Genomic DNA, 21,642 nt, shown 5'->3' with positions numbered 1-21,642 from the left:
GTAGCTTGTCTAGAACTCAGCAACTAGTTATATAGATGAGGGAATATATTAATTATTGAATTAATGAACACATGAAAGAAACATCATGGCAAGTTCATCTTGAAGTCACTATATGTTTCGGTGGTGGGAAAAAAAATCTTCATCCTCAAGTATTTTATTTTCTTTGAAGAGCAATTACAACTATTGATTAAGAATGCTCATTATACCTGGCTGGTGTAGCTCAGTGGATTGAGCGCGGGCTGCGAACCAAAGTGTCACAGGTTTGATTCCCAGTCAGGGCACATGCCTGGGTTGCAGGCCACAGCCCCCAGCAACCGCACATTGATGTTTCTCTCTCTCTTTCTCCCTTCCTTCTCTTTCTAAAAATAAATAAATAAAATCTTTTAAAAAATTCTTAACAAAAACATGCCAAAAAATTACAGTAGTAGCTTATGTCAAACCAAAAATACATGTCTGACGTGTATAAACTTCAAAAAGCATAACATAGGCACTGTGAATATGGGTTACCTTTAAAATATTTCCCATGATGTAACTACAACTTAAATTATGTTAAGACAGACATTTATAATAAAATTAAGATGTTTACATAAAAAAAAGAATGCTCATTGTGCAGCAGTGGCAAACATTTATGTAACAATGTCAAACATTATTCTTAGTACTTAATGATTATATATATGTATATTTCCATTTACTCACTTCATTCTTTTAACTGTGAATGTCATAAAACAGAGGAAACTGAGGCACATAGTAATTGAATATCTTTTTTCATTTCATGCAGCTTAATGTCAATGTAAGAAATATCCAAACCTGTAAGCATTTTGGAATTAATTTGAGCCAAACTGATGGCAATTGCTGGGAAGTAAAATCTCAATGAATTAAGAAAATGCTCAGGAGAATGGTAGTTTTGCAACTTATTTTATACATTAGAATTAAAGGAGGAGGTATAAGGAGGGTTATGTAAAATTCACTGTTAGTAGATTAGGGAGTGGGGAGAAAGCAAAGCAGAGAATCTATAAGACTGAATGAAAAATAAAACATACTTCTTTTACATTGAGGGGTACAAGATAGTTAACAGTTACAGCACACAGAGATTGATGTGGGAGAACAAGAAACTTTTGGTGGGAGATTGTGCCCTGAGGGGTCTGGAAGAAGGGGATTGCCCTGACATTCCAAAGGTATTTATTGTAGATGCAAAAAGACAGACAGGCTCACTTAAGGTAAAGATTGATCTTTGTCAAGAAAGATACTGGTCAGGATGTGACTACCCGCCGTGACTTGCTTTTAGATGGAAGTTTTAATTTCAGACCACCCTATGTGGTTACTTTAGGTCTCTGAGTTTGTAAGGGCCACCATGCAGGCCTACTACACTTAGCTTGTCAGGTTATGTGGTCCTTTTTTTATCTGTGTTAGTAAATAGCAGAACTGAGATTTGAACCTCGATAGTCTGATTCCATATAACCAGCATATAATTATTAATATTACAATATATTAATTATACTGCTTTATATGCTACACTTAACAGAATCTTGAGTGAGGTAATGAAAGATGATTTGGAATATTTATTTATTACATTTCACAGTACTCCTAAGAGGAAATTTGCCTCATTGATAAGAGAAAGAGACAGAGAATTTAATCCAAAGACTCTTGTCTGTCATATAGAATTAGTGAAGGAGCCATGCTTTATATCTCATTCAAGGAGAATGAGGACTAAGAATAGGCTATGAATGTTTACCACCCAAAGTCAAGTCTCCTTCTGTCACCTTTATTTCCCCTTTACTCTCTTTTACCTCCCTCCCTACCCTCTGGTAATCACCATACTGTTGTCTGTGTCCATGAGTTTTTTTTCTTGGGGAGGGGGTGGTGGTGGTGAACACAGTACAATATACAGATGATGTATTGTAGAGTTATGCACTTGAAACCTATGTAATTTTATTTAACCAATGTTACTCCAATAAATTCAATTAAAAAAAGGAGTAGATATGAATTTAGCAATTAGCAAGGTCTTTGCTTTAAAAGAGCCATTGAGATAAAAGCCTGATTATAGGGAGTAAATATTTTAGCATCATAAGTAAGGAAGTTTGCTAGTGAAAGGATGGAATGAGAAGATTTCAGTTACTTGCTCAAAACAAGGCCAAGAGACAATGTACATAGTTCTTTTGTTTTAAGGGATAGATCCCCTAAATTGTTGGCCAAGGGAAGGCAATCTCTTTTAATAGAAGAGATACTAAGTGGGATCCAGAGTAACAACAGCCTTGGAAAGATGAACAGTTCTTCTAAAATAGGAGGAAAGACTGTGGTGAGAAAAGAAAAAGGCATTTTGAGGTGTGAAAGATTTAAATTTGGAGAACTGGAGATTTAAAATCTGCTGAGAGAATGAACATGTTAGAGGCATATAAAGGTATGAAAGGGTTTGAATCTATTGCTTTAATAAGAAATAGAAAAAGGGCCCTGGCTGGCATGGCTCAGTGGATTGAGCACCGGACCGTGAAGCGAAGGGTCGCCAGTTCAGGGCACAGTCAGGGCACGTGCATGGGTTGCAGGCCAGGTTGCCAGTAGAGGGGCACAAGAGAGGCAACTACACATTGATGTTTCTGTCTCTCTCTTTCTCCCTCCCTTCCCCCTCTCTAAAAATAAATAAATAAAATCTACAAAATAAAAAAAGAAAAAGGAATTATGAGAGAAAATTGTAAAAGTGTAATCAACAGTAGAGTTGAGATTAGGTTATGAATAGTATTCTTTAGAGTGGAACCAGCCAGGAAAGCTTATTTTTTAAAAAAGGTTTTTTTCCTAGCACTAATCATCAATGTGACATTGAGAAAGAAAATGGATGTTATGTGTATTCCAGGAAAAAAGGCCAGCAAGTTTCAAATGAAAGATATATTGGGCACTCATCTTTATGAAGGATATCTATGCTTTATCTGTCATATATAGTAAACATATTTTCCCAGTTTGTCATTTGCTTTGAGTTTACTTACAGTAAACATTTAGATTGTTTGTATTTTGGGCTATTACAAGAAATGCTGAAGTAAACATTTTTTTAAAATCTATGTCTTTCTGTGCATATTCAAGAAGTCCTATAGAATAGATTTCTAAGAGTAAAATGTGTGTTACAAATTTAGGCATGTGTTAATTTTTTTCACACATAGGTTTATTGAGAAATAATATACATATCATACAAATTATCTGTTTAAAGTGGACAAATCAGTGGTTTTCAAAATTATCTTACAATTGTCCAGCCATCACTGTATCAATTTTAGAACACTTTACCACCCCAAAAGAACCCTTGTACCTGTTAGCAGTCACTCCTCATAATTTCCTCCCCCTCAGCTCCTAGCAACTATTCATGTACTTTGTGTTTCTATAGACTTGCCTGTTCTGGACATTCCTTATGAAGAGAACCGTACAACATCTGGTCTTCTGTGACTGGCTTCTTTCACTTAGTGTAATGTTTTTAAGGTTCACCCAGGTTTTAGCATGTACCAGCACTTCACTCCTTTTTATTGATTAATTCCATTGTGTGGTTTATACCTACCACATTTTATTCATTCATTCATCATTTGACTTCTTTCCATTTGGCCATCATGAATAATGTGGTCAGGAACTTTGTGAGAATATATGTTTTTCATTTTTTTTTGGTCCTGTGCTCAATATGATAACTCTACTATATTTAACCTGTTGAGAAACACCTGTTAAACTTTGATAATGCCAAACGACCTTCTAAAATTTACCAGACTGGCAAAGTACAGACTCACGTCTCCAAGAGTGTAGAGAGTTTCTATTTTCCTGCATCGTGGCTAACACTTAGAATTCTCCATCTTTAATCTATTGCCAGTTTATTGAGAAGTGATAGCCTGTTTTAACTCACATTTCTCTGATTCCTAGCAAGCCTGGGCTTGATCATTTTTTTGTGTGTGTGCTTGTCAGCTTTTAGTATTTCTTCTTTTTGGAATTATTTCTTTATATTATTTTGGCATTTTAGGCTGGGGTTATTTTTTTTTTAATTCAAAAATTGTAGGAACTCCCCTGGCTGGCGTAGCTCAGTGGATTGAGCGCAGGCTGGGAACCAAAGTGTCCCAGGTTCGATTCCCAGCCAGGGTACATGCCTGGGTTGCAGGCCATAACCCTCAGCAACTGCACATTGATGTCTCTCTCTCTCTCTCTCTCTCCCCCTCCGTCCCTCCCTCCTTCCCTTCCCTCTCTAAAAATAAATAAATAAATAAAAATTTTAGGAACTCTTTATAAATTCTCTCAGTTCTTTGTGTGTTTAATCTGTGCTGCAGATATTTTCCCTCATTCTGTTTCCCCCAGTCTGTTCACTTTGCTAATGGTATCTTAATGTTTGGCTCTTTATTACCTTTTCCAAAAGAATTACCTAATATCCTCACTCCAGTCAATTCTGCACAGATAGGAAACATCTACTCTATCAGATACATTTTCGCATATGTGTGAGTCATTTTTTGGACCTTTCTATTCCACTAATCTATTTGTGAGTACTTAAGCTCAGACAATCGTGTTACATAGTTTTATATACTTTGACATTAGTCAGTACATATTTCCTAATACTGTACTTCTTAAAAATTGTGATAGTTATTTCTACATTATTCCAATTGAACTTTTTTTCAGCTTTTGAACTTTTAGGGTTTTTTTTGAAATTTTATTTTAATCATTTTTCAAGTACAGTTTTCTCCCTTTTACTCCCATTCCAGCCCACCCACCCAACCGTCCCTACTTCCCTCCCATTACCACCCACCCCTAGTTTTTGTCCATGTGTCCTTTAAATTTGTTCTGTAAACCCTACCCATTCCCCCCTGAAATTCCCTCTTCTCTCCCCTCTGGTCACTGTCAGTCTGTCCCCTATTTCAGTGTCTTTGGTTATATTTTGCTTGTTTCTTTGTTTTGTTGTTTAGGTTCCTGTTAAAGGTGATATCATGTGGTATTTGTCTTTCACTGCCTGGCTTGTTTCGCTTAGCATAATGCTTTCCAGCTCCATCCATGCTGTTGCAAAGGGTAGGAGCTCCTTCTTTCTTTCTGCTGCATAGAATTCCATTGTGTAAATGTACCATAGTTTTTTGATCCATTCATTTACTCATGGGCATCTAGGTTGCTTCCAGCACCTAGCTATTGTAAATTGTGCTGCTATGAACATCAGGGTGCAAAGGTTCTTTTGTATTGGTGTTTTAGTGTTCTCAGGATATAATCCCAGCAGTGGAATTGCAGGGTCAAAAGGCAGATCCATTTTTAGTTTTCTGAGGAAGTTCCATAGTGCTTTCCATAGTGGTTGTACCAGTCTGCAGTCCCACCAACAGTGCACTAGGGTCCCCTTTTCTCCACAACCTCTCGTTGTGGAGAAACACTTGTTGTTTGTTGCTTTGTTTATGATGGCCATTCTGACTGGTGTGAAGTGGTATCTCATTGTGGTTTTAATCTGCATCTCTCTGAAAGCTAGCGATATTGAACATCATTTCACGCGTCTTTGGATTTTCTTTATGTCCTCCTTGGAGAAGTGTCTGTTCAAGTCCTTTGCCCATTTTTTAATTGGGTTACTTGTCTTCTTAGAGTGGAGTCATGTAAGTTCTTTGTATATTTTGGAGATTAAACCCTTGTCTGAGGTATCATTGGCAAATATGTTTTCCCATACAGTTGGTTCTCTTTTTATTTTGAGACTGTTTTCTTTAGCTGTGCAAAAGCTTTTTATTTTGATGAGGTACCATTTGTTTATTCTTTCCTTTATGTCCCTTGCTCTAGGAGACACGTCAGTAAAAATGTTTCTTCGTGAAATATCTGAAATTTTCCTGCCTACGTTCTCTTCTAGGACTTTAATGGTGTCACGGTTTATATTTAAGTCTTTTATCCACCTTGAATTTATTTTTGGAGAAGGTGTAAGTTGGTGCTCAAGTTTCATTTTTTTGCACGTAGCTGTCCAGTTCTCCCAACACCATTTGTTGAAGAGGCTATTTTTATTCCATTTTATGTTGCTGCTTCCTTTGTCAAATATTAATTGACCATAGAGACTTGGGTTTATTTCTGGGCTCTCTGTTCTTTTCCATTGGTCCATGTGCCTGTTTTTATTCCAATACCAGGCTGTTTTGATTACAGTGGCCTTGTAGTAGAGTTTAGTGTCAGGTATTGTGATCCTTCCTACTTTACTCTTCTTTCTCAGAATTGCAGCAGCTATTCAGGGTCGTTTATGGTTCCATATAAATTTTTGAAGTGTTTGTTCTACGTCTGTGAAATAAGCCATTGGTACTTTAATTGGAATTGCATTGAATGTGTAAATTGCTTTTGGTAGTATGGACATTTTGATGATATTAATTCTTCCAATCCATGAACACGGTATATATTTCCATTTGTTTGTGTCTTCCTTGATTTCTCTCCTCAGTGTTTTGTAGTTTTCTGAATACAGGTGTTTTACCTCTTTAGTTAGGTTTATTCCTAGGAATTTTATTTTTCTTTTTGCCATTTCAAATGGGATTTTTTTTCTTGATTTCTTCTTCTGCTGTTTCATTGTTGGTGTACAGAAATGCCTTTGATTTCTGGATATTGACTTTGTATCCCGCTGTTTTGCCAAATTCATTTATTAGGTCAAGCAGTGTTTTGGTGGAGTCTATAGGATTTTCTATGTACACTATCATGTCATCTGCAAACAGTGACAGTTTTGCTTCCTCCTTTCTGATTTGGATTCCTTTTATTTCTTTTTCTTGTCTGATCACTGTGGCTAAAACTTCCAGTACTATATTGAATAGAAGTGGTGAAAGTGGACATCCTTGTCTTGTTCCTGATCTTAGTGGAAAAGATTTTAATTTTTGCCCATTGAGTATGATGTTGGCTGTAGGTCTCTCATATATGGCCTTTATTATGTTGAGGAATGCTCCCTCTATTCCCACTTTGCTGAGTGTTTTTATCATAAATGGGTGCTGTACCTTATCAAATGCTTTTTCTGCATCTATTGATATGATCATGTGGTTTTTGTCTTTGCTTTTGTTTATGTGATATATTACATTTACTGATTTGCAAATACTGTACCATCCTTGCATCCCTGGAATGAATCCCACTTGGTCATGGTGTATAATCTTTTTAATATACTGTTGGATGCGGTTTGCCAGTATTTTGTTGAGGATTTTAGCAATGTTCATCAGCGATATTGGCCTGAAGTTTTCTTTCTTTGTTGTGTCTTTATCTGGTTTTGGAATTAGGATGATGTTGGCCTCATAAAAAGAGTTTGGGAGTCTTCCAATTTTTTGGATTTTTTAAAATAGTCTGTGAAGGATAGGGGTTAGCTCTTCCTTAAATGCTTTGTAGAATTCTCCTGTGAAACCATCTGGTCCAGGGCTTTTGTGTGTTGGGAGCTTTTTGGTTACTGCTTCAATTTCTTTTGCTGTTACTGGTTTGTTCAGGCTTTCTGCTTCTTTTCCATTGAGTTTTGGAAGATTATATTTTTCTAGAAATTTGTCCATTTCACCTAGGTTTTCAAATTTCTTGGCATACAGTTCTTCGTAGTAATTTCCTACAATCCTTTGTATTTCTGTGGTATCTGTTGTAATCTCTCCTCTTTCATTTCTGATTGTGTTTATTTGGGTTTTCTCTCTTTTTTTCTTGATGAGTCTGCTTAAAGGCTTGTCGATTTGTTTATCTTTTCAAAGAACCAGCTCTTGGATTCATTGATCCTTAGAATTGTGCTTTTAGTCTCTATGTCACTTAATTCTGCTCTGATCTTGGTTATTTCCTTCCTTCTGCTTGCTCTGGGCTGTCTTTGTTGTTGTTCCTCGAGTTCTTGTAGACGTAGGGTTTGGTTGGTTGTTTGGAATGTTTCTAACTTTTTTTAGGTGGGCCTGTATCGCTATGAACTTCCCTCTCAGGACTGCCTTGGCTGTGTCCCATAAGTTTTGGGTTGTTGTGAGTTTGTTTTCATTTGTTTCCAGAAACCTTTTGATTTCTTCCCTAATATCATTCTTGACCCATTCATTGTTTAATAGCATGCTATTTAATCTCCATGAATTTGAGTGATTTGGGTTTTTATCCTTGGGCTTGGTTTCTAGCTTCAGTCCCTTGTGATCCGAGAAAATGCTTGGTATAATTTCAGTTTTTTTGAAATTGTTGAGGCTTGTTTTGTGTCCTGTCATGTGGTCAATCTTTGAAAATGTTCCATGTACATTTGAAAAGAATGTGTATTTAGCTTCTTTGGGATGGAGGGTTCTGTATATATCAGTAAAGCCCATTTCATCTAGGGTATTGTTCAGTGCCACAATATCTTTATTGACATTTTGTTTGGAAGATCTGTTCATTTTTGATAGTGGGGTGTTAAAACCCCCCACAATAATTGTGTTGCTGTCAATACCTTTCTTTTTTAAAAAAATATATTTTATTGATTATGCTAGTACAGTTGTCCCATTTCCCCCCTTCTCGCCCCTCCACCCTGTACCCCCCTCCCACCCATGTTTCCCCCCTTTAGTTCATGTCCATGTGTCATACTTATGAGTTCTTTAGCTTCTACATTTCCCGTACTATTCTTGCCCTCCCCCTATCTATTTTCAACCTACATTCTATGCTACTTATTCTCTATACCTTTTTCCCCCTCTCCTCCTCCCACCCCCCCCCCTGCTGCTAACCCTCCATGTGCCCTCCATTTCTTTGGTTCTGTTCCTGTTCTAATTGTTTACTTAGTTTCTTTTGGTTTTGCTTTAGGTGTGGTTGTTAATATTTGTGAGTTTGCTGTCCTTTTACTATACATGTCTTTTTTTTATCTTTTCTTAGATAAGTCCCTTTAGCATTTCATAAAATAAGGGCTTGGTGATGATGAACTCCTTTAACTTGACCTTATCTGAAAAGCACTTTATCTGCCCTTCCATTCTAAATGAGAGCTTTGCTGGATAGAGCAATCTGGGATGTAGGTCCTTGTCTTTCATGACTTGGAATATTTCTTTCCAGCCCCTTCTTGCCTGTAAGGTCTCTTTGGAGAGATCAGCTGACAGTCTGATGGGAACTCCTTTGCAGGTGACTGTCCCCTTATCTCTTGCTGCTTCTAGGATTCTCTCCTTTGTTTTTACCTTGGCTAATGTAATTATGATGTGCCTTGGTGTGTTTCTTCTTGGGTCCAACTTCTTTGGGCCTCTCTGAGCTTCTTGGATTTCTTGGAAGACTGTTCCCTTTGCCAGATTGGGGAAGTTCTCTTTTATTATTTGTTCAAATACGTGCTCAATTTGTTGCTTTTCCCCTTCTGATTCTGGTACCCCTATAATTCGGATATTGGGACGTTTAAAGGTGTCCTGGATGCTCTTAAGCTTTTCCTCAATTTTTTGAATTCTTATTTCATCATGCTTTCCTGTTTGGTTGATTCTATCTTCCTTTTGGTCCACTGTATTGTTTTGAGACTCAGATTCCTTCCTTTCACTATTGGCTCTCCTCCGCGTATCTTCCTGCATCTCTTTTATGGTAACCTGCATCCTTTCATCTAAATTGCGCCCAAAATCAACCAATTCTGTGAGCTTTCTGATCAGCAGTGTTTTGAACTGTGCATCTGATAGATTGGCTATTTCTTAGTCGCTCAAAAGGATGAGTCCTGGGGGACTGATCTGCTCTGTTGGAAACATGTCTGTCCCTGTCTCTCCCTTTTTTTTTTTTTTTCGGTCTGGTCGCTCTTCTTACTGTGGGGGGCGGAGCCTTAGGTGTTCCCCAGGGCTGGGCACCCCAGTCGCTAGATTGTGACGTTATATGTGGGGGCGGGGGCGGGAACAGGGATGGGAGGGAACAATGGCGGCAGTTCCGTTCTCCTGGGCCCAGACCCTTCTTTGGGATCCTGGGCCGCGAGTTCTGCCCTGGTCCGCAATCACTGCCCCACTGGGTCTGCCCGCCACAGCTTACATACTCAGGGATCACCGCTGTGTTCTTGCACCCCCGATGGCTGTCGAGCCGGTTTCCCGCCAAACTTTCCCCAACCTCCGCGCGACGCCGACCCGCGCCAGCCCCGCGCCCGCCCGGCTCGTCTTCTCCTACCAGTCCGGATGAACGGGTCTACTTCAACTTCTTGGCTGTCCGACTTCCATTCAGATAAATCCCCTGTCGGTTCTGGGTGTTATTATGTCTGTAAATTATTGTTGTAAATTATTGTTGTTCTAATCTTGGTTGTGCGAGGAAGTACGGTGCGTCCACCTATTCTTCCATCTTGCCGGAAGTCCTCAATACCTTTCTTGAAGTCCTTTAAGATTTTCTTTATGTATTTGGGTGCTTCTATGTTGGGTGCATATATATTTACAATATTTATGTCTTCTTGGTGGATTCTTCCCTTGAGTATTATGAAATGACCTTCTGGGTCTCTCTTTATGGTCCTTTTTTGGAAGTCTATTTTGTCAGATATGAGTATTGCTACCCTGGCTTTTTTTTTCCTGTCCATTTGCTTGGAAAATTTGTTTCCAGCCCTTCACTTTCAGCCTGTGCAGATCTTTTATCCTGAGGTGGGTCTCTTGTAGGCAGCATATGTGTGGGTCATGTTTTCTTATCCAATCAGCTATTCTATGTCTTTTGATTGGAGCTTTTAATCCATTTACATTTAAGGTTATTATTGATAGGTACTTACTCATTGCATTTTATGTACGTGTGTTCCTCTCTCATGCTCTCTTTTCCTTTCTTTCCTTAAAGCAGTCCCTTTAGCATTTCTTGCAGAGCTGGTTTAGTGGAGGTGTATTCTTTTAGACTTCTTTTGTCTGAGAAGCTTCTTATTTGGCCTTCTATCTTGATTGAGAGCCTTGCTGGGTAAAGTAGTTGTGGTTTCAGGCTTCTGATTCTCATTACTTTTTGCCAGTATTTCTTGCCATTCTCTTCTGGCCTGGAGTGTTTCCATTGAGAAGTCAGCTGTTAGCCTTATTGGGGCTCCTTTGTATGTTACTTCCTGTTTCTTCCTTGCTGCCTTTAAGATTCTCTCTTTGTCTTGAAATTTTGCCATTTTAATTATGATGTGTCTTGAGGTGGGTCTCTTTGGGTTCCTCTTGATTGGGACTCTGTGTTTCCTGGATTTGTGTGATTTTTTCTGTCATCAAATTTGGGAAGTTTTCCATCATTACTTTTTGAAATAGGTTTTCTATCCCTTGTTCTTCTTCTTCTCCTTCTGGTATCCCTATTATACGGATATTATTACGTTCCATATTGTCTTGCATTTCTCTTAATCCCGCTTCATTCTTTATGAGCCTTTTTTCCTTTTCTTGCTCTTTCTGGGTGTTTTCTTCTACTTTGTCCTCTAGCTCGCTGATCCGATCTTCTGCTTCATCGATCCTGCTTTTCATTCCTTCTACTGTGTTCTTCAGTTCAGAAATTGTATTCTTCATTTCCTCTTGGCCCTTGTTGAGAGTTTCTATTTCCTTTTTCATGCTGATGTAGTTTTCAGTGAGTTCATTGTAGCTTCCCTGTAGTTTCTGGTAGCTCATTGTGAGCTCATTGAGCTTCCTGACAATCATTGCTTTGAACTCAATATCTGATAGTTGAGTTGCCTCTATTTCATTTAGCATTCTTTCTGAGGCTTCCTCCTTTCCTTTCATTTGGGGATTGTTTCTTTGTCTTCCCATTGTTTGTGAGACTCTTCTTGTTCGCCTCAGCTTCTTATATTGATCTGTTCTGGCTCCCTGGGTTTATGGTGTGAACTTCTTTAGTAGAATAGTAGTGAGTTTCAGTGGTGCAGTTTCCTTGATCTTCCAAGCTCACTGGTCTTGGGCTGTCATTTAAGTTGGCTTTGTGTTTGCCTTTGGGTTTTGATTGTTGTGGGGTCTTTCTTTGGTGGGTCCTTCCCACCAGCTGGTTAGATGAGGGTCACTCTGTCCACCACCTCCTGTATTTTGTTGTGCTGGTGAGGGCAGGTTGTGTTGAAGCTGGTTCTTCCATGTGTACAAGGTTTAAAGAATTCTTGTTCAGTTGTTTGTATTGGGTACTGTCTCTACTGTTTAGTTGTATTTCCAGATAGGTCCTGGATTGAGGTTTGTGTGGTTACTACTCCCTCCTTTGCCTTCTTCTGTTGTTATCTGTTAGTGGTTCCTTTGTTGTTGGGTTTCCTCTTCCAGTGGGTATCCTGGTGTTCACCACCTCCACCTATTCTTTTTTGTCATCAGTTGGAGGGGGAAGGCAAAATGGTTTAAGACAGCAACAGAGAATTTTATGCTATTTACAGTAGTAGCAAGTAGGGAAGAGATAGGAGATCCTTTGACTATGTATAATGTTAACTGTGATCTTCCACCTAGCCTGCTGATTTTTAGAAAGGATGGAAAGAAGATAAGACTCTTGTTGGGGAAGGAAGGATTGTGAGTTGGATCTATAAAGCAGGGAGATTGTGGGAGGTCAGATCCTGAGGTAAGGTGAGAGTAAAGGATAGTAAATACGTGTAGTGTGTGAGAGAATAGAGTTAACCACTACAGTAATAGAGTTCAGGAAACTTTGAAATGGGCTAAGATCGGTGGGGGGTGGGTGTTGTGAAGTAATTACAATTGCATGGAACAGCAGTTATTTACAATAATATTATGGCAACAATCATATGACAGAATCTGTGAGATCTAGGTAACAAGAATAGGGAGTACAGAACCTCGAGTAGTGTGCTAATGGGACACAGGTGGGTTAAAGGACAGATTAGCAATAGAGTATGGAAAGAGATATCGTGGGAAAGCTGTCAGGTCATACAATATATCCAGCCTAACAAAGCAGACTATAAAAAAAGAAGAGGGATATAAAAATACTATTAAAAAAAGATGTAGGAATACTGGAAAAATAATAATAATATAAATATGCAATAACTTGCAGGTTCTCTGTAATAGCAGAGTGAAATTTATCTCACTGTCCCAGCTGTTGTGATGCCCTTTCTTTGGGTTCAACTTTGGTCTTTTCACAGATCCAGGATTTTGTCTCACTTGTAGGTATTTAGAAAAAATTTTTAAAAGTAAAAATAGAAAAAGCACACGAAGGAAGGAAGAAGAGATAAAATTGGAGGACAGGAAGGAGGAAGGAATAAAACAAGATATCAGGTAAGAAAGGAAAAAGAAATCAAAAGAGAATAAAAACAATAAAAATTAAAAAATTATAAATTGTTAAAAAAAAGAGAAGCAAATTAAAAAGTCTCTTGGTTTCAAAGTGGCCAAACTGGTTTTTCTGCTCTTGCTGGCTGAGGCAGGCTGAAGGGTGATTGGTATGGCTTTTCTTCCTCGGCCAGGGGAGCTCGCACTGGCTCCTCAGCCTTGCACCCTGGGTGTGGGAATCAGGTTTTTCCCCAGGGTTACTGCTGTGGACTGGGGTGCAGGGATCCTCTCCCTGCACGTGCACCCACGGCTGGGTAGCAGGGAGGCTGGAGCCACTGATCACTTTAGGAGAATTCCCCAAACAGTGTCTGTGTATATTCACTCCTTCCTCTTAAGAAATTCCTCCTGTTCAAGCCTGCCACTCCCCACAGTGGCCTGGCTTCTCCCACAGCCAAACGCTCCAGCCAGACCAATGACTGTGGGGGTCCGGGCTTTCTGCGCAACCCAGCCTCTCCAGCGTCTACAGCCCCCAAAGGTGCTCACAGCCCTTGTGTGTTTGCTAGCACCTGGATTCCTCCCAGTGTCACTCAGACCCTGTTTGGCTGGGGAGGGAGCAGTTGTCCCGGCTCTCTCCCAAGGACTCTGTGGCAAACCCAGCAGCGGGCCCTGGGCCTGGGGCTGCAGCCCCCGGACCACATGCTGGTCCCTGGGACCCTACCTTGTTGCAGCACTCTTCTTAGGGTCCCGTTTTTCAGTTCTGTCACAATCCTTGGTCCCCTATTTTCAAAAATGCTGAAGTATGTTGGTTGCTTGCTTCTCTACTCCATAGATCAGTCAGGATTTTCTCCCCTGAGCAGAGGGAAGCCGAATCTGCTCCTTCCTACTCCGACGCCATCTTAGCCCCCCATCAGTTGATTCTTTGAAGTTTCAGTTTTAAGAAATCTGTTAGGATTTTAATTGAGGTTACATCAAATTTATAGATTTTATTTTTATTTATTTACTTATTTTCTTAAGTCCATGAAATTTCCATTTTATTATAGTTTTATATCATACTAGTTCAGATGTGTTTCTCTACAACTACTGTATTGTAGTCCCTTTAGATTTCAGTAATCTTTAACATGTGACTTGACCAAAGACTTTGAATCTAAATAAACATAAACGTTCAAGTCATTAACTTTTAGATAAAATGGGTAAGAAATGAAGTCTTAGGTGATGGTTGGGGGTTGTTCATTTCCAACAACACAGTGTGTTGAAATGTTTCTTCTGATACAACAGTTTTAAATGAGAACCTTCAAAAAACAAGGACAGAATCAAAGTACAATAAAAGCTTCTGTAGCTTAAGCTGGGAATAGTCCTAAGCCTCTGATAGAAGCAACGTAAAGCATCTTTCCTGAATATCAAGTGGATTTTCCATGCAGTTGAGCTTTCAGAGATAGATGTTCAACACTTATCATTAATGTGTATGTACCATCTTAGCTCTGGTTGTATTAATTTTGCCTGAAGAGTTTAATACCCATCCAAGTCCAAAGGTGGAAGCACACCTACATTGGTATGGTAATGGGCAAGAGCAGACTGTAAAAACACAGGCTGGCTGAGCTTCGGTACATGAGCCATTCTAACCTCCTTATTAAAAAGTTAGTTTTTTAATTTGTTTCAACTACTGATTGGACCTTACATAATTTCATCCCAGTTAACTTTTCAGGCATCATGAACCTATACTTGAACAAAATTATGCTACTTTGTCTTTGTTCATGCTACTCCTGTGCCTGCACCCCTCCCATCTACGTCTGACCAGCCCTGCAGTGCCCCGGCCACCTGCGGTCCTTCCCCAGGGGAGCGTCCGCATTCCCACAGCTCCAAGGGGTTTGTCTTACCTTTGAGTGCTATACTCAAGGTTGTAACTATTTTTATTTGGGGAGGATGAATTTTTAAAATTGTAGTAAGAACATTTAGCATGAGATTTACCAACTTAATGAAATTTCAAGTTAGGATACAGTGTAACCATAGAGGGGTTGTACAGCTGATGTGTAGAACTTATTCCTCTAACGTAACTGGGACTTTGCCCCTGTTGAATAGCAACCCCCCATTTCCTCCTCCTCCCGGCAACCACCATTCTAATTCTGTGAGTTCTACTTCTGTGTTTCCATGAATTTGACTATTTAGGAGATTTTATATAAGTGGGGTCATGCCGTATTTCTCCTGTGACTGGCATATTCACTTAGCATAATGTCCTCAAGGTTCATCCATGTTGCCATGTATGGTGGGATTTCCTTCTTTTGTAAGCCCAAACGATATTCTCTATCATGTGTCCACAGCTTTCTTATCCATTCATCCCTTACTGGGCAGTTAGGTTGTTTCAGCATCTCGGCTACTATGAATAGTGCTAGAATGAGCACAAGAGTGTAGGTATCTATTTGAGATCCTGATTTCAATTCCTTTGGATTAAATACCCAAAAGTGGAAATGCTGGATCACATGGTAGTTCTAGTTTTAATTTTTTGAGGAACCTCCATACTGTTTTCCATAGCAGCTATACCTTACCACATTCCTACCAATAGTTTATGAGGGTTTTGATTTTTACACATCCTTACTAACACTTGTCTTTTATTTTTTTGATAATGTCTACTCTAATAGGTATGGAGTGATATCTCATTGTGGTTTTGATTTACATCTCTCTAATGATTAGTGATGTTTTCATTATTTCATCTTTTCATACACTGTTGGCCATTTCTGCTCTCATATGTATTCTTTGGACTTCTTTGCCCAGTTTATTTGAGTTATTTGGGTTTTTTTGTAACTGAGTTATAAAAGTTCCTTATGTAATTTGGATATTAATACATGGTTTGCAAAGGGGGTCATCTTTGTTTCCATATTCCTACACTATGCTTAACATTGTTCTTTTTAACACTTGACGCTTGTTAAATGAATTTAACGAGTTACCTGGTTTCCAAGTCAGCATCAAATTTGAAAGGCCCTAGAGAGGACCTTGTGGAGATCCTCTGTGACAGCAGTTGAGATGATAGTTGAGAACTGAAAAGACTCTGGTTCGATTCCCAGTCAGGACACATGCCTGGGTTGTGGGCCAGGTCCCTGGCTGGGGGTGTGTGAGAGGCAGCCTATAGATGTTTCTCTCAACACATTGATGTTTCTCTCCCCCTCTTTCTCCCTCCCTTCCCCTTCTCTGAAAATAAATAAATAAAATCTTTAAAAAAATAAAAAAACAAACTCACGAATATAAAATATATAAAATATGTATATACAGTTTCACTGGCTAAAGCAAGTAAGGGTTGATAGGAACTGCTAATGTTTAATCTTAAATGCTAGGCTAAGAAAAGAAACTAGAACATCCTAAAATATAATGACATGTTATTAGAATCTTCTGTAAATATAAATAAACTTCTTTAGACTTACTGAGAAAAGCTCATAAGTAAATTCTCTAAGTTCTAATATGTGAGAATATTATAACTCTAGTTGTAACTTTGTACAGTAATATTTTTAATTAAATTTATTGGGGTGACATTGCTTAATAAAATTACGTAGTTTTCAGGTGTACAATTCTATAATACATCTTCTGTATGTTGTGCTGTGCGTTCACCACCCCAAGTCAAGTCTCCTTCCATCTCTCTTTATTCTGTCTTTACCCTCTTCTGCCTCTCTCCACCCCGCTTTCCCTCTGGCAGTCATCATACTGTTGTCTGTGTCTATGAGGTTTTGGTTCGTTTCTTTTTTTATTTTTGATTATTTCCTTCACCCTTTCCATCCAATTCCCCACTCTGACAGCTGTCAGTCTGTTCTCTGTCTCTGTGAGTCTGTTTCTGTTTTGTTAGTTAATTTGTTCATTTGATTCCACATATGAGTGAAATCATGTACTTGTCTTCTCTGTCTGGCTTATTTCACTTAGTATAATACTTTTCAGGTCCAGCTTTGCTGTCACAATGGTAAGATTTCTTTCTTTTTTTTTTTTTATGGCTGAATAGTATTCTTTGGCATAAATATACCACAGCTTTTTTAGCCACTCATCTACTGATGGACACTTGGGCTGCTTCCAAATCTCAGCTTTCATAAAAATGCTGCAGTGAACATAGGGATCCATGTACTTTCCAATTAGTGTTTCTAGTTTCTTTGGATATATTCTCAGCAGTGGAATCACTGGGTCATAAGGCAGTTAATTTTTTAATTTTTGAGGTAATTCCATACTTCTTTTCATGGTAGCTGCACCAATCTGCATTCCCACCTGTTGAGCCAAGGTTGCAGCCATATCTGGTTAGAGCCAGAGACAATCTCTTATCTGGTTAGATAAGAGACAGCCAATCAATGCATAAAAAGTGGAACAGTGCATGAGTGTGTTCCCCTTTCTCCACATTCTCACAGCACTTGTTCTTTGAGTTATTGATGATAGCCATTCAGACAGGTGTGAGGTGATATCTCCTTGTGGTTTTATTTTGCATTTCTCTGGTCACTAGTGACATTGAGCATCTTTTCTTATAATGATAATATTCTTAATGATGCACTTTAGCTGTCAAAAGCAATGAAAATCTTAATATAGATTTTGCTTAAGGAAATAGGATTAATACATTTTTAAAATAATACCATCTATGCTTAAACATATGATTGCTGACCTAATATGAATATTCACTATTCAAGAATTATGAACAACTACTTTGTTATATTGAAAATCATGACATTCTTATAAATAATACTTTCTGAGACATTTGTTTAAAATTCCAAGGAAAAAGATGATGTAGTAGCTAATCATAACACTAGGTGGTGGTAACTGATTTCAGAAATTAAAGTATGAAAATATTTCTAACATATGTGCTCTTTTTGAGCTCAGAAACATCTAATGCTGCTTACATTTCAGAAGGCAAGGAGGGAAAAGTTTGCAAGTCCATACAGTACCATTTCTGTGTATTTGGGCTGCTCACCCCTACTCTGTCTTCTTCCTTTGAATGCCCTTTACACTCTTAAAAATTAGTGAACGTCCTAAAGAGCTTTTGCTAATGTGGGTCATAAACAAATAATGATCAGTGTTTTTCTTGTTAGAAACCAAGACTGATACATTTAAGCCCTGGCCTGGTAGTCCAGTTGGTTTGAGTGTCCTCCCAATAGGCCAAGGTTGTGGGTTCCATCTCTGATTAGAGCACATAGAAGAGGCAACCAATCAGTGCGTAAAAAGTGGAACAGTAAATTGATATTTCTCTCTCGCTCGCTCTCTCTCTAAAAGGTCAATTTAAAGGGAGATAGAAATATAAAAAGATTAATGAATTCATTTAAAAATAATAATATACCCAATACTGGTTAATATAAATTTTTTTTATCAAATAATAACTATTTTCCAAAACAACAAAAAAAATTGGGTTAGCCCAAAAGTCTGTATGGCTTTTTCTTTTTTGGTAAAATAAAAGACAATTTTTATTTTCTCCAATAGCTTTATTGTTTGGATATTTTGAGTATGTCAGCTATTGCCTGTGTGGTTTAAAATTAATTGCTCTCAGTTAGTGTTTTGATTTGTTTGCTGTTCACTTCAACTGGTCTACCTGACCATAGAACACCATGCAGTGAGAACATTCTCTGGCACAAAACTTCGCAAACCACTTTTGACACATCGATCAGTCACAGCACCCTTTTGATACACTGCATAAATCTCTTTTGTCATTTCAGTTATGTTTTTACCTTTTTTGAAATAATAAAGTATAACATTACCAAAAATGTTGCGTATTTTCTTCCACTTTCACTATTAAAATGGCTACATAAAAATCCACCAATTTTGATAAGTTTATAAAAAATGCATGCTGATATGACCACTGTCACAATACAGTCTAATAAAATTGTTTGAATGAAGTTAAAGACAGATAAGCACTACTGGAACCATCTTATGGAAAAAACCAAAAGAACTTTTTGGCCAACCCTATAGTAAGGAGAGTTACTTTGTTTTAAATTTTTAAAATCCCTTTAATGTCTGGGTTACTAGTAGACAGCTAGATTCTCATATTTATTTATAGATTCAATTTGTTGGACTATAGCATATTATTTAGTCTCTGGAAAATTTCACTCTACACTTTTATGAAAGTGTAAGAGTAAAAAAAGGCAACTAAACTAATGGCTTTTTATGAAAATCACTTTAATTTTGTCTATTTTCTCAAAGGGTCTTGTGGACCCCTAGGAATCTAAGACTGCAATGTGAGAACTACTGCTGTGTCCTCTGTGCCTATAGGAAGCTAAGGAAGTCATACAAAATGTATGCATACGTGCCTTCTATTGATTTTGAATTTACAAATCCTACACGTTAAACTGCCAGTGTTTGCCTTATACCATCTGGATGTTGTACTTAAGGATACATAGTAAAATATTTACAATGAAAATGAATGAATTGATATTATTACATTAATTGACAAGAAAAACATAATTTCCTAATAGGAAAAGAAAGGACAAAAGATGACCAGATAGTTGAAGGAAGCAGAGTTATATACATTATGTTTACAATAGATGTAATTTTTAACCAGAAAAAAATTTCTTACTAGAAATACATATGGACCCAATCTGATAGCTGTGGTCTATGAAGACTTTGATATCATCACAGTTACAACTCTGCTGTGAAATAATCTCTTGTCTCTCCGTTCCCTGTGCTTTGTTCTTTCTGACCCGCATCCAGGGCGTCAGCGCTCATCTCTGTGCTGATGCTTCCTGGCACTGTGTGCCCGACCCTGGCCTCTGTTCCCGTCTTCCTGAGCCTCACTTCCAGTTGTGTGTCTGTCTTTAGGCAGAAGTCCTGAAGGTCCCTCAGTCTCAGGCTGTGTAAAACCAGCCTCATGTTCTCCCTTCACATCACTCCAGAACCTGCTCCTCCATCATTCTTTCCTTTTGTCAGTCACCATTAATCAGATCCCTAGGCCAGAACCCTTTAAGGAAGCTTTGACAACTCCTTCATCCCTGAAATACATTGATTCTTCATATCTCTGCTGTTTCCTCTGCCTTGAATTTTCTTCTTATCCTGTTTTGACCTGGAAAATTCCTACATATACTTAAAGATTCATCTCAAGTGTTACCACTTCTGTAACAGTTAGCAGACGATCTTATATACTGTGAGTGTGTTTGTGTAAACAGAGAGAGCACACATTTTCCATCTGTCTTCTTTGTTACACTAATAGCCTTTGTAGGGCAGGTGCTGTATTCTGTTCATCTTTATTTCCCAGCCTTAAGCACACTGCCCAGGTTCATTTACAGGAGAGAGGGATGGTATCAGCTGTCCATGTCTCAAGTATTGTGCAAGTTCACCGCTAGCCAGTGATACATTTTACAAATTATGGTTAGCACATCCATTTGTTTTCTTGAATCAAAGTCAATTCAATTAGTTGTTTTGCAAGGATATGATAAAATAGCTTTCCTTGTGTATTTTTGCCAACAATTCCTTAGTTTCAGGGCAAAAATACCTCCATTAAAAAAGTTAACACTGAATATAAAGTTTCATAAATATATTTTTTAAATACCCAAGGATATGTTTGATTTAGAGAGAGGAAGGGAGAGAGAGAGAGAGAAGGAAAGAGAAACATTGATGTGAGGGAGAAACATAGATCGGTTGCCTTCTGTACACACCCTGACATACCGTGGGGGGTCAAACCCATGACCTATGTATGTGCCCTGACAGAGAGGCGAACCTACAGCCTTTTGGTTTATGGGATGGTGCTCCAACCAACTGAGCCACCTAGCCAGGGCTCATAAATACATTTAATGTACATCTGAAGTATCACAAACCTGATTTAATGGTATTTCACAATGAGTGGTCCTATAATGATGACTTGATATAAACTCTTAACAGTGTGTGCTCGGTTTTAAGTATAGTTTTGGCTAAAAGTAAAAGTTTTGGAATAGAATATGTATATTATATAACAAATATATACACATATATTTACATATAAGTACTTTTCAGATTTATGTGCTAATATAGTGCTAACTTTTTTGCAGAACTTCTTGGTATACATGAACAAGCAGCTGTAGGATTCCTAACATTAATGGAAGCTTTAAGATACTGTAAGGTAAGTTAATTTTTAAGGTACTTTGAGTGGATTTTATTCACATGTTCATTCTTGTGGGTAATATTTTTCTTCTGTGACAACATATTTTAGCTTACTGCTGTTCTTATAGACTCTTCAGATTCCTCCTGGGCTCCCTTTCTAAACTGCCACACTTATTAAAGGTAGAGTTAAGCTGGCTGATCAGGCTTTGGTTCCCATGTTTGAGGTTTGGTCTTTTTGAGGGCTGGGCGGAAGAACCCTGTGCAGAATAATTTATGCAAATAGAGACATCTGTTGTTGAATATAAATGCACTTTTTGGTAAAGTGAGGGGAAAGGACATACTGTTTTTCCTCACCAACTGACAGTGCGCTTCACTGAAACAACTGGCAGTCCTCCATCTGGCAAAGAAAAAGAAGCTGCTGACTGCCTGAAATTCTGACTCGTCTGCTCCACCTGAAGAATGATGTCACACCAAAAAGGGAAGTCCAAGTATCTGACAGCATTAAACTACGCAACACTCGTGCTGAGTTCAGAAGCTCTCATCTGTTGACATATATTTCATTACTTCTTATGTAATTTGAATTAACAATTGGATCTTCCAAATAGTTTTAAATGAGGTTTAAATCATTAATGATTTGCACTTAACA

At 38.2% G+C, this 21,642-nt stretch overlaps 1 protein-coding gene across 3 annotated transcripts in view; it reads left to right on the top strand.

Moving 5' to 3' along the window:
• The window catches only part of MINDY3 (MINDY lysine 48 deubiquitinase 3), a 101,359-nt gene that overhangs the window by 25,935 nt on the left and 53,782 nt on the right, over positions 1 to 21,642 (top strand). For all 3 annotated transcript variants that reach the window (XM_045858087.1, XM_045858089.1, XM_045858088.1), the window contains one exon: positions 20,945 to 21,015. In XM_045858087.1, coding sequence (XP_045714043.1) covers positions 20,945 to 21,015 — 71 coding nt within the window. The remainder of the gene's footprint in view (positions 1 to 20,944; positions 21,016 to 21,642) is intronic.

Source organism: Phyllostomus hastatus, unplaced genomic scaffold (genome assembly GCF_019186645.2).
Source record: "Phyllostomus hastatus isolate PE091 unplaced genomic scaffold, TTU_PhHast_1.1 phas_scaffold_1674, whole genome shotgun sequence".
Lineage (NCBI taxonomy): Eukaryota > Metazoa > Chordata > Mammalia > Chiroptera > Phyllostomidae > Phyllostomus > Phyllostomus hastatus.
Note: the sequence above shows the minus strand (reverse complement) of the source record. Positions and strands in the feature narration are given on the sequence as shown.